Source organism: Lampris incognitus, chromosome 2 (assembly GCF_029633865.1).
Source record: "Lampris incognitus isolate fLamInc1 chromosome 2, fLamInc1.hap2, whole genome shotgun sequence".
NCBI lineage: Eukaryota > Metazoa > Chordata > Actinopteri > Lampriformes > Lampridae > Lampris > Lampris incognitus.
The window spans coordinates 32529305-32543092 of record NC_079212.1 but is presented as its reverse complement, the minus strand read 5'-3'; the positions used below and the strand labels follow the sequence as shown (position 1 = coordinate 32543092).

At 42.7% G+C, this 13788-nt stretch overlaps 1 protein-coding gene across 1 annotated transcript in view; it reads right to left on the bottom strand.

The window, feature by feature from the left end:
- mybl2a (v-myb avian myeloblastosis viral oncogene homolog-like 2a) overlaps positions 1–12651 on the bottom strand; it is a 29766-nt gene extending 17115 nt beyond the window's left edge. The window contains exons 1-5 of the mRNA XM_056299412.1: positions 12461–12651; positions 4042–4135; positions 3709–3780; positions 2232–2324; positions 983–1203 (exon numbers count right to left, since the gene is read on the bottom strand). Coding sequence (XP_056155387.1) covers positions 983–1203; positions 2232–2324; positions 3709–3780; positions 4042–4134 — 479 coding nt within the window. The 5' untranslated portion in view covers position 4135; positions 12461–12651. The remainder of the gene's footprint in view (positions 1–982; positions 1204–2231; positions 2325–3708; positions 3781–4041; positions 4136–12460) is intronic.
- Between the last annotated feature and the right edge of the window lie 1137 nt (positions 12652–13788).

The following is a 13788-nucleotide window of genomic DNA, read 5'->3' as shown; positions in this document are numbered from 1 at the left end:
TAATTGAGATTTTAATGCATTACATATGTTAGTATGTCTTTTATGAAACTAAATGACACCAAAATGAACATTTTAACAACTTTTAATACTATTTTCCAAACAATTTAAAATGGCCGCTGTCCAACACCTGTATACTGCAACACATCGGTGGTAGTCACGGTGTGTCTGTGACAGCTTTTGTAACCAGCCATGTTGGCAATAATCAAAAATCAAATTTAGACTATTTCTCTGCGCTGGAGAACACTAGTTTTTTTTTTCTAGGACAGAGCGATGAACTTCGCGAAGGAAATGATGTGACCAAAACACGTCATAAATAGTGACATAACATGCACGATCATGTGCAAATTATAAGACAGTCATGTTGACATTCCACGGTCATTTTAGGTAGATCGTATCGTTCCATAAATACTCAGCATATTGTAATTCAAATGGTCTGACAGAAAAGTAGACTTCTTCACCTCCTCTTGGCTCTGTATTCAGGCTTTAAAAAAAAATCTTGCCCATGATGGGAGACTTAGCCAATCCCGGTCATTTCAGAGAGAGGGTGTTCCTATTGGCTGTTCTACAAATGCAGATGCACGTGTATGCGATCAATACACGTCCGCCCTGCCGAGCTGTCCCACATGAGTGTTTATTAAAAAACAAAACAAAACAACCCCCACAAAACCAACTTGAAATGGCTGCTTCACATGGACAATATTAATGTAACTAAGAGGTTTGATGAAAAAACAAAGTTTTATATGGATAGGTTATCAACTACGATACAAGCTTCACGAGTCTTGCTTCGACATTTGCTGGTTGTAGACAAGTGTAAGGGGCTGGAGAGCGATGCGAAGGTCAGTGGGTGGGAGGGGCTTAGCGGAGCGATACAAGGCAGCAGAGAGATTAAGGAGGTTTTACCTTGGAATGTTTAAAGTTGCCTACTGCAGACAGGCTACAAATATAAAGAAATTTAAAAGGCAAACACTGCTAACCAACCCACCTTCCAGGAAGCAGCTTTGCAATCTCAGCCCACCGGTTTCCCAGAATGGAGTGAGCCTTGTATATGATCAGGTCTTCTTTTATGGTCCAAGAGGTCTTTTTCACCTCTGGGTCCAGGTGGTTGTGCCAGCGCTCACGGCACTGTTTCCCCAGTCGCCCCTTTAGGTGCTTGGCAACCAGAGACCACTGTTTGGTGCCATATTTACTCACAAGCTCAATGACCTTTACGGGGGAAACATATGAAAAAAAAATACAAAGGTCAGATAACATTTCTCCATTTCCCAAAATAGGAAATAATTTCTCCTCTCATTCCCTGCCACTCCAACCATCACCCCATACAAATGTCCAAACCAAGCAATCGTTAAAATCAGTTCCCATCAAAGTATTCTTTGCAAATGATTCTCGGTGTTTGTTTTTTTTTTAATCTCCCCCCTTTTTCTCCCCAATCGAATTTGGCCAATTACCCCACTCTTCTGAGCCGTCCCGGTCGTTGCTCCACCTCCTCTGCCAACCCGAGGGTTGCAGACTACCACATGCCTCCTCCGATACATGTGGAGTCGCCAGCCGCTTCTTTTCACCTGATAGTAAGGCGTTTCACCAGGGTGACGTAGCGTGTGGGAGGATCACATTATTCCCCCCAGTTCCCCTTCTCCCCGAAAAGACGCCCCGAGCGACCAGAGGAGGCACTAGTGCAGTGACCAGGACACATACCCACATAATAATAATAGTAATCATTACATTTATATAGCGCTTTTCTAGACACCCAAAGCGCTTCACATTGAGTATCGTATACACATGAATATTGTACCACAGTATCTTCCTTCACACGTTAGATGAAGATATAGTCTGTCATTACACATCCGGCTTCCCACCCGCAGACACGGCCAATTGTGTCTATAGGGACGCCCACCCAAGCCGGAGGTAACACAGGGATTCAAACCACCGATCCCCATGTTGGTAGGCAACGGAATAGACCGCCATGCCACCTGGATGCCTCGGTGTTTATCTTGACTATTTGAGAACCAGATGGGTGGAGTTTACCACACTGTAACAGTACATATGAATACATAAGTAATCAAGCTTTCAAACACTTTTTTCCAGTTGTCTCAACTTTCCACCAAAAAAACAAAAACAAAACAGTGCCCTAAATATTAAATCCCACCTAAATAGTACCCCCAGTTGGATGAAAGACACACAATATTTAGTTACAAACTATATTCGAGTACACAAGGTGTGTATCAAGCAGTCACCTTTTCATCTTCCTCTTTGGTCCAGGCGCCCTTGACCAGGTTAGGATCCAAGTACTTCTTCCAGCGGTGCAAACACTGGTAGCCTGACCGTCCCTGTTAGAGCAAAAATACAAGGACTTTCCTGTGTTAATGACCAGGATTTCACTCCTACCTAAAATGACCGCGGGCGGTCAAAATGACCGCCAATTTTTAAACTCTATATTCTGTCAAGATGAATACCCAGTTGAGATATTAATGCATTACATATGTTAGTATGTCTGTTATGAAACTAACTAACATCAAAATTAGCATTATAACAACTATAATACTATTTTTAAACAATTTAAACTTCAGAGCGATATGGTCGACCTTGAATTGCAAAATTGAAAAAGTGAAAATATTACCTCAAAAACAAAATGGAAAACACATATTGCTAATCTTACAAATGAAAGAAGGCCTATAAAACGTGAAATGTAAAAAAAGAACTGAAAATACATATTAAAAGTCTCAAACAACAACCGGAACTTAAAAACTACTAGAATGACCATGGGCGATTATTTTGACCGCCTTGGTTTTTAAACTCTATATTCTGTCAAGATAAATATATAATTGAGATTTTAATGCATTACATATGTTAGTATGTCTTTTATGAAACTAAATGACACCAAAATGAACATTTTAACAACTTTTAATACTATTTTCCAAACAATTTAAAATGGCCGCTGTCCAACACCTGTATACTGCAACACATCGGTGGTAGTCACGGTGTGTCTGTGGCAGCTTTTGTAACCAGCCATGTTGGCAATAATCAAAAATCAAATTTAGACTATTTCTCTGCGCTGGAGAACACTAGTTTTTTTTTTCTAGGACAGAGCGATGAACTTCGCGAAGGAAATGATGTGACCAAAACACGTCATAAATAGTGACATAACATGCACGATCATGTGCAAATTATAAGACAGTCATGTTGACATTCCACGGTCATTTTAGGTAGATCGTATCGTTTTCGTTTTTTTGTTTTTTTTGTGCGATTGATCTAAACTCATTTCAATGCAAATATATGCAATTTTAAGAGAATTCAGGGAGTGGCAGTCTGTATCTTTTTTTTTTGTAACAAAGTTATTAAACTGAAAATCCAAAAACAGCCATAATGACCGTCCTGGTCGTTCTAGTGTTAAAGGCCAGTTAGTGTTGTACGCTTTGTCAAGTCTGTGTCACATACGTACCATACCTTATCATAGTACACATATTCAGTATTGCTTTTTTGTTTTGGTTTAGATTTGTTCACTTTTAAGTCTTGTGTGGTAATCTTAAATGTATAATTCCTTACCTTATCAACAACATAAAATGGAAGTTAGGAGAAAAAAAAGGTTTTAGAGTTCTCTAGTGGATTCCCTGAATCAGAAGATGTGTGTGCGCTTGGCTGTGGTAAGTCTTTGGGGAGGATAGCCTTGCTAAATGATGCAAACGAGTCAAATTTTTACACTGAAATACTCACAGGTAAGAAGATGGCGATGGCGTTCCAATCTTTTTTTCCCAAGCTGTTGACCAGGATTTTCAGATTTTCATCCTTCACATGAAAAGGTTATTATTCTGATTCAGTTAAATCCTCATTGTGTCACCTCATTCAGTTTAAGATAATTCAACATTTATTGAATTGGGAATCTTACATATTGTTGATTTAAGATATAAGGAGAATTGTGATTCAGCATGAAGTAAAATAATTACCATTCTAAAGGCAAACATTAATATTTTCACCCTGATCTACCCTATAGTCTTCTCGATAGGCTTGATGATGTGATGAAGGGATGAACTTCTAACTTTCACTCACCTCCTCCAGTGTCCACTTGACTTTACACTTGTCCTTCTTCTCTGCTGTACTTGAGTCAGTGTCAATGCGCAGTTTATTTTCCACTTTTTCCATGCTGCAAACAAGCAAGTAAACAAAAGCGACACAAAGGAAATGATCACAAGATTACAAACCTCAATACTTCAATGCAAACATGGACAGTATGTTTCTGTCAATACAGAGGATTAGCATTTTAGAAAATTGTAGAAGTAAAAATAAGACAAATCAAAATAAAAAAAAAATTTTTTAAAAAGAAGAAATTCTTAATACAGGTGAGGTTAAATAAACAGAGCAAACTGAAGGAGTTTGTAAAAACATCACCATGAAGACAAAAAATAGAGCCACAAGTAATAAAAGAAACTTAATGGCAACAGAATAGAGCATGAGACCTGTCTTACGTGCAATATTAGATTAAATGTATACCCTAACTTGAGAAACAGGGGTCTCAATTGTGCCCAACTACTCCAGGCCCCCAGAATGTTGCCATGGCCCATAGTGTGACAACACCATGAATAAACTGCATCTACAAGGCGTCTTTCTAGATTGCAATGTTTCCCACTGACTTAAGCCTTCAGACTCCTGGAGACTTCTGCTGCCGGTCCTTATGTATTAATTACCTAAATTCTTCCCCATTTCTCTGCATAATCCATTTATGCTTCATTGAGTATTTATTGTAAATCTGATGCTGCTTGTCTGCTCTGTCCACCTTGTACCTATTGCCCGTCCTGGCAGAGGGGTACCGCCTATGTTGCTCTTTTTTTTCTTTTTTGGGGGGGGGGGGATTTTCTCCCCAGTTATATCCGGCCAATTACCCCACTCTTCCGAGCCGTCCTGGTCGCTGCTCCACCCCCTCTGCTGATCTGAGGAGGGCTGCAGACTACCACATCCCTCCTCTGATACATGTGGAGTCGCCAGCCGCTTCTTTTCACCTGACAGAGAGGACTTTCACCAGGGGGATGTAGCGCGTGGGAGGATCACACTATTCCCCCCAGTACCCCCTCCCCCCTGAACAGGCGCTCCGACCGGCTGGAGGAGGTGCTAGTGCAAAGACCAGGACACATACCTACATCCAGCTTCCCACCCGCAGACACAGCCAATTGTGTCTGTAGGGATGCCAGACCAAGCCGGAGGTAACACGGAGATTCAAACCGCTGATCCCCATGTTGGTAGGCAACAGAATAGACCGCCACTCTACCTGGACACCTGTTGCTCTTTCCAAGGTTTTTCCCAAGGCTTTTTTAACTGACAAGTTTGGTTTTTTTTTTCTGTGGAGTTTTACCTCATCAAAATCAAAAGCCTAAGAATAGTGGGTGTCATACATTGTACTGAATGTAATTGTGATTGTAAAGCCCTCTGGGAATAAATAGTGATTTAGGACTATACAAATAAATCTTACTTGACTGCTAGATAATTTTCTTTTACCTTTATTAAATGAAGGTATATTTGCTGAGCCCATACTACAGTGTGTGCACTTTTTCAAGAAAGTTCTTCAAATTCATTCAACAACACTGTCACTAATTTAAGTTGTAACCACCGAATAACACCAAACATACTAAGGCTACATTTAGACAGCAGGGAAATCCAATTTGTCTCTCAAATCTGATCATTAGTAATGTCCACATTGTTATTTGCTATTGATCAGGTCAGACTTGTGTGTTTCTATCTGTACTGGTTGCTTTGGTAAAGATACAGGCGTGCATACACATGCTAACCAGAAGCCAAAGAGGAAGCTCCAGGCTATGAGGAATAGAGACATATCCTCACTCAGTGTAGAACTCCTCTGTTGTACCAGACAGCCTCAGCAATGGAGAAGGTCAATATGAGCAGCCATGTTTTGTGCTGCAGTCAGGCTGGCATCACTGTGCAACAAGAGATATGGTGCCAGAAGCATTACGAGTGACAAAGTGCAGTTTAGTTTTCAATTTGAATGGAAAAAAAATATAGACAATTTTTCATTGTAAGCAAGCATACAATGAAATTCATTCTCTGCATTTAACTCATCCTATGGTATAGGAGCAGTGTGGCAGCCAGTGTAGTGCCCGGGGACCAACTCCAGTTCCATTTCTCATTGCCTTGTTTAGACAGGAGTTGCACAGACAAGACTATTAACCCTAATCATGTCCTTGCTGGTGGGACGAAACTGGAGCACCCGGCAGAAACCAAGGCAGACACAGGGAGAACATGTAAACACCACACTGAAAGTCCTGTGGCGGCCTGCAGTTTGAACGAGGCTATGAGGCAACAGCAACAACTGAGCCACCGTGTTGCCCAGATCTACCAGATACCTAGAAATTTGATGTGAATTGCATTTCACACTACCTACAAATGAGGTTTTAAATTTGATTTTCAAAAATCAGTTTCCATGTGTGTGTATTGTTTTTTTGTTGTTTATTTTTTTTGGCTGTCTAGACTTAATAAAACTGTCCAGATAAAATTAAAGAAAGTTGAATCAGTTCATCTGGACACAATGTTTATTGACAAAAACGTTTCATCACTCATCTAAGTGACCTCTTCAGTCTCAACTGATTGCAGGTATCCCCACCCTTATAAACATTACAGTGGCATAACAACCGAAAACAAATGGTTTCATATGCAAATTGCCGTGACCATTAACTAGCGTTACAATGGCCATGTGTACTTTTCACAGAGGATTGGGGAATAGTTACAATCACAGCATAGTAAAATGGTGACAGATGTACTCTTACCCCCCCACCCCTGGTTCAGTTCAGAGATGGTCGTTCCCTCTACATAGATGGCCTCTGATTTCTGTGTGTGTCACATCCTGCACTGGCCACATTCAGCATGAAAAGATACGAATTCCCCCTCGGCCTGCATTAGCGCATGTGTGACCGTAGATCAGGCAGCAACAGAGAGCACCGTTGGTCGAGCAAGCTAGAAAGTGAATGAAGAGAGGGAGTGGCAATAGCCAGATCAAATGTTTTTCGAAGATTATGAATAACCGCAACCACGACAGGTTCATCGTTTAGCCATGACTGCACAAAAAAATTTTAGGTTTATAGGTCCAGTAGTTTGCAAGATTAGCCACGGACACACATGCACACACACACACACACACACACAATCAAATGTATAATCCCCTCTAGGCTACCGCCTGATGGGGATAATTAAATATGAATTGATGGATGTTGGAGGCACATTGGGGCTACTAAGGTGCATTTGCCCAATTGTCTATCCTAGCATATCACTAGACAACAAAGATTTTGCTTCCTGAATACTTTTGGGTGTATTTTATGGATTTTGGGCTGCTGATCATGAAAGTCACCTTAAAATTTTCCTATCACATACCAGAAATCACAAAAATAGAAGCTATTTTTAAGATTTCCTGTCATAATTTAAGTGTACTAGTATATTGCTGGCGGCACGGTGGCACAGTGGTTAGCGCGGTTGCCTTACAGCAAGAAGGTCCTGGGTTCGAGCCCCAGGGTAGTCCAACCTTGGGGGTCATCCTCTGTGTGGAGTTTGCATGTTCTCCCTGTGTCTGCGTGGGTTTCCTCTGGGTGCTCTGCCCCCCCACAGTCCAAAGACATGCAGGTCAGGTGAATTGGCTGTACTAAATTGTCCCTAGGTGTGAATGTGTGCATGTCGGCCCTATGATGGCCTGGCGGTCTGTCCAGTGTCTCCCTGCCTGCTGCCCAATGACTGCTGGGATAGGCTCCAGCATCCCCGCGACCCTGAGAGCAGGATAAGCGGTTTAGATAATGGATGGATGGATAGATAGTATATTGCCCACAAAGCAAGCTGTTTGGGTCAGTCCAAGCATGCCTGGGCATGCTTAGTTAGGTTAGATGCTGACAGACAGGCTATAAAAGCTGCTCACATTTACAGATGGTGGCACGAATTCACATTTGCAGCGGCCTCACTCGGTACCGTTGTGCAGTGTCTTTGTCCTCATCTGCATCTAAATTTTTGTCGTTGTTTGCTGGCTGGGAGAGCTAGTGCTGGATCGGCTGCAAGAGCTTGGTGTGCTGCACCGTGGGCCCAGGGACCGCGGCCTTGCCCGGAGTTGTACCCGAGGAGGTAACACCGAGGGCGGTCTGACAGGACGCAGAAGTGGGGAAGGCTAAGCTAACTGCTAGTCCATGCAGACCGGCAGTTCCGACAACACCGAAGTCGGTCTGGCGGCAGCCTCACCTGGCGTTGACTGGTGTTTTTGATGTCGTGTGGAGTGCGGGGAGGTGTGTCAAGTGTGTCTGGCTGGGAGGGCTTGGTCTGCTTCGTTCGGTTGCCACAGGGACCACGGCCCCTGCCTGGAGCTGCAATTGAGGGGGAGACACGGGCAGCAGTCCGACAGGACACATAATCGGGGCAGGCTAGGAACTGCTAGCCCATGCAGACCGGCTGTTCCGACAGTCATTCTGGCTGGCGATTGTTCCCTTGGGCAGTGATTTTTTTTTTTTTGGTTTGGATATATGTGTTAGTTTGAATATGTGTATGTATTTCTGTCTGTATGTTGCACTGCTGTGGGCTGCAGGAAACGGCATTTCGTTTCACTTCATGTGCGCAAGTACATGAGGTGAAATGACAAATAAAGTGTTCCTGATTCCTGAGATGCTGTTTGGACGCATGTTGATGCACATGTTCTTCAGGCAATAGCATAGTGAGTATACTTAATGGATTTACTGTCTTCAGGAAGATTTAATACAGCAGCAATGTCTCGTCAATGTTGCAACAGCTGCGATTCATTCTGTTACATCTGTGACAAGTATACGCTTAAGGCTCAAAGATGCACCATGACCGCAGTTATTAAGAAAGCCTATGAGTTCTACTTTGGATGTAAAATTGGTGACCAAGAGAAACCCTGGGCACCTCACATTTGTTGTACAACATGTGCAGTAAATCCGAGAGCCTGGCTCAGAGGTACTCAGAAGTCAATGCCATTTGCAGTCCCAATCATATATCGAGAATAGAAGGATCATGTGACAGACTGTTACTTTTGTCTGACCAATGTATTTGGCTTCTGGCTTCTCTACTAAAAATAAGAAATCTATTGAATACACCAATCTGCCTTCAGCAAAGAGACCAGTGCCAAATGATGACAGTTTGCCAGTACTGAAGCCACCAGAGACATGGAGCCTAGATGAGGAAGTGGGAAATGCAACAACACATGAACCAGATGTGGTGAACGGCACTGATCCAGATGTTGAACGCTTTATGCCTGGTTATCCTCATCTGATAACACAGCCAGAATCAAATGACCTGGTCAGGGACTTAGGATTTGTCAAAAGCTAACGCAGAACTACTTGGTTCAAGATTGCAAGGATGGGGTTTGCTGTCACCAGGTGCGAAAATTTCTCTTTCGGAACCGTCAAGACCATTTGACAAAATTCTTTACACAGGTTAGCAACCTATGTTTCTGCACTGACATTGATGGATTGTTCATGGCTTTGGGTTGTGTGCATGACCCACAACAATGGCGTCTTTTTATAGATTCGTCAAAGTTAAGCCTGAACGCTGTCCTGTTACACAATGGCAATGTCCACCCTTCAGTATCCACTGGCTATGCAGTACACATGAAAGAAACAAACAATAACATGGAACTGTTGTTGAAACACATACAGTACAACAATTACGACTGAAACATCTGTGGTGATCTATAAGTATTGACACTGCTACTAGGAATGCAGCTCGGATATACAAAGTACTGTTGTTCCCTTTGTGAATGGGATAGCCGAGCTAAAGAGTCACATTACATTAAAAAGAACTGGCCGCTCTGTAAGCATTTCATTCCAGGGCAGCAAAGTGTGGCGCATAAACTACTTGTCGATCCAACAAAGATATTTCTTCTTCCTCTTCATATAAAGCTCGGATTGAACCTTTTTGTGAAAGCAAGGAACAAAGAAGGTGATGGATTTCACTGTTTGAGACAGATGTTTCCAAGAATAACTGATGCCAAGATTAAGGACGGCATTTTTGTTGGTCCACAAATCAGACAGGTCATCAATTGGGGGCAGAGAAAATAGCATGGAAGGCATTTATAAGGATGTTGTTGAGAATTGTCTTGGTAACTACAGAGCACCAAACTACATTGAGTTGCTTGACAACATGCTCAAACCACATAAAACTGATATGCAACATGTTATTGAAAATTCATTTTCTGCATTCACACTTGGACTTCTTCCCTACTGATGTTGGTGCAGTGAGTGACAAACATGGTGAAAGTTTTCACCAGGACACTGCGACCATGGAAAAGAGGGATCAGGGAAACTGGAATCCATCAATGCTGGTCAACTATTGTTGGACACTAACACGAGAGACACCAGATGCTGAGTACAAACGAAAATCAGCTGCAAAACATTTTGGAAGAATTGTTGAATGATTTTTACAAAAAATATATATATATATATAAAAGAAACATGTTTATGGCTGGCCCTATGATGACCTGGTGGCCTGTCCAGGGTGTCTCCCCGCCTGCCGCCCAGTGATTGCTGGGATAGGCTCCAGCATTCCCGCGACTCTGAAAGCAGGATGAGTGGTTTGGATAATGGATGGATGAACTAACACAATTTGTCAGCATCATTATGCAATTATCCATGTTAAATTCAATAAAAGTTATTTTACTGTTTATCTTAATTCCTACGTGATACAGCAAATCTGAAATTATTTTTATGTTCAGCTTGACATTGTTTATCATAACCTCTATTTTTTTTTCGGGAAGCAAAACATTTGAAAAAAATTTGTTGTCTAGTGATCTGTGCTAAGGCTGGCTACTCCTGTCATATTTTGCAACTGACTTCTGCCCTTCAGAGGAGTGGGGTTGCTTCTGAATGGGATACATTGGAGCAATAGAGGAGGAACTCTTCACAACCCAGAAAATATCCATCCATCCATTATCCAAACTGCTTATCCTGCTCTCAGGGTCGCAGGGATGCTGGAGCCTATTTCAGCAGTCATTGGGTAGATTGGATTGAACACAGGGGACAACAGCAAAACAAATATTTAATAATTAACAGATACGCATTTAGGTAAGCATTAATAGGCAAGCAATGTCCCTCCACCAGTTTCAGACCTATAAAGGAATGTAGGCCAGATTAGGACATATCTACTCAGTGTGTGTGTGTGTGGGGGGGGGTATCTATTTTATGGTTCAGTTCGGTTTGTATTAACCGAATGCTTGAATCCACCCTCAATCTCACATTTATAATTATTAGAGCATCCAAATCGTTTGTGCCAATTAAAAAAAGAGAACCCAATGTGATCAAAGAATTGGGCTATGATACAGCCACAGCGTTTACCGTATAAACCTGCCACGTCATCTTGAAAACTGTTTGCTAAAACAAAATTGGCTAGACCTATTAGCCCGGACGCGTCAACACGCGTAACATTTTGAAACGGACACAATGATGCTGAAGACGCTGCAACATTTTCCCCACGCTGAAACAATATTACAGGACCTTTCTGCACACAAACAAACACACAACTATCTGACACCTATGTCCTATCGGACTTAAACCTGTTTTTTTTTTTTTGCACTTACATGTGTTGTTGTCTCCTGACTAGATCCTTGCTTGGGTTGTATTAACTCTCAGATGAAAACCAATTTGGACTGGATCCAAGCGTCTGCTGCATGAAATTGTAACACACACACACACACACACACACACACACACACACACACACACACACACACACACACACACACACACTTCTAAACGCTAACAGGAAGGTGCAACTGTAGGTAACTGCCCCGAGCAGAGGATAACACAACTCGATCTAGCAAACAGGCGCATTACAATGGAACAAACCTGATCCACAAACACAACACTGTAGGCGTTGAACACTATCTGAAATTAACCGAAAACGTGTGCTAAACAGGGAATTCACTTCACCCACCTTTTGGAAAGCTGGCTAAGCGGACTAGCCGGCCCAACTTCCACCATACGCCGTCGGAACGTTTCTGACTGTTGAAGGCAAAAGAGAGGACAGCGCCTCTAACGGCAACTGTGAGCAGCTGCCTACCTCGAAACGTCCAAGTAGAACTTAAAAACAAAAACAAAAAAACGATGTTTCAAAGCATTTTAAACTCAATGCATCATGTCACAAACAGTAACAGCGTTCAGATCGGATTATATAAAAATGGCAATCTTGAGTTAAAAAGGTAGGTTGAGCGTAAAGACGATATTCATCTAGAACAAATGGAGATCGAGCCACAACCACCGCAGCACAAGAACGGCTTTTAAACGGACACGAGGGGAGACAACCAACGCTTCAATCGTACAAGAAGTAAATAAATAAATATCACACATCCAGAGTCGACGTTACATCGAAGTGACCTGTAGCGTTGCAGCAACGCAGCAACGACTTCGATCGTTTTTCTCACGAATCGCAGAAACTGTAAAACCTTTCGTGTGGGTTCATTTTACCGGCGACTCGCAACACCTACCCGCGCTTCTCGCTCTCCAGGTTGAGGAAGTGGAGTCCGTGTAATCCGAGTATCCGAAGTGACTGCAGGAATATTTCTTACACTACGGATATTCTCTATAATTTGCAACAAACAGTCAAATCGTGTTAATAACCTGCAGCGACCACGCTGCTTTGTGAAAATGACGTGCCGTCTTACGAACTGTTGTTGCTCTCCATGCAAACCAGCCAAGTTTTCCCGGGACAGCGACAATATGGGGACTGTTCAAGAGCACAACGGTTTGCTCAACCTTTCCGGAAACGTGCCGCCTTTACGTGACGGCGTCAATTGATTTCAACGGCTTCGTTATTTTACCCTTTGCTGGACTGTTCTCCATTATTAAATATTGTTTAAAAACAGCCTTAAAATATCATGATATGAGGTACAAATTGAAATGATATCAAGTTCACCAGGGAAGATGTGAAAAAGGACAGATCAGCTTTCTTAGACCGTGAAATTGCAGTTGGTGATGGGGGACGTTTGATTGTTGATCAAAGAAGGTTTAATTAGTTCATCTGGATACAACGTTTATTGACAGGTACGTTTCATCACTCAACTAAGTGACCTCTTCATTCTAAACTGACTGCAGGTATCCCCACCCTTATATACAACACAGTGGTATAACAACCGAAACCAACGACCAGTTTCATATGCAAATATGGGTGTGACCATTAACAAGAGTTCCAACGGCCATGTGTACTATTCACGTGGGATTTGGGAAAGTTTGCAATTACAGCATTCTCAGTAAGGACAATAATATCATCACCCTGTGTGTGTCTGACATTCTCGTGTAAGAAGTGGGGCTGTTGTGAAGCGTCTAGTATTGGTGTAACGTTATGTGCCTGTCACGTCTCACTCAACCTTCACCGCTGGCTAGCAGAAATTCGAACAGGAGAGCTGAGCACGGAAGTCTCTCCCTGTCAGTATAGCCTCTCCAACGTCAAGCCCTATGTAGTGCCCCCTCGTGGCGACACACGGTAACTGGCTGCACCTTGGACCCTGGCTGAACTACAAGGGACTCGGAGGAGGTCTGGCCCCTAGACGTGCGGTACGCAGGCCCACCGGTGTGTGGATATTCCCTGATGCCCACGAACCAGCCCCCATCTATGGGTTAAATAGTGCCACTGCCTAGTGGATACCTCGGGAGAGGAATATGCTACGGGACTAAACCCCTACAGAAAACCAACGTCTACAGTGCTGTTGTTTTTTGTTTTTCTTGCCCTTTTGTATCTGTTTGAGTGGGAGAGTATTGCTGGCGTCGTGTGTGGTTGCCGCTTCTCCCTCTCGTAGCCCCCCCCCCTTCCCATCCA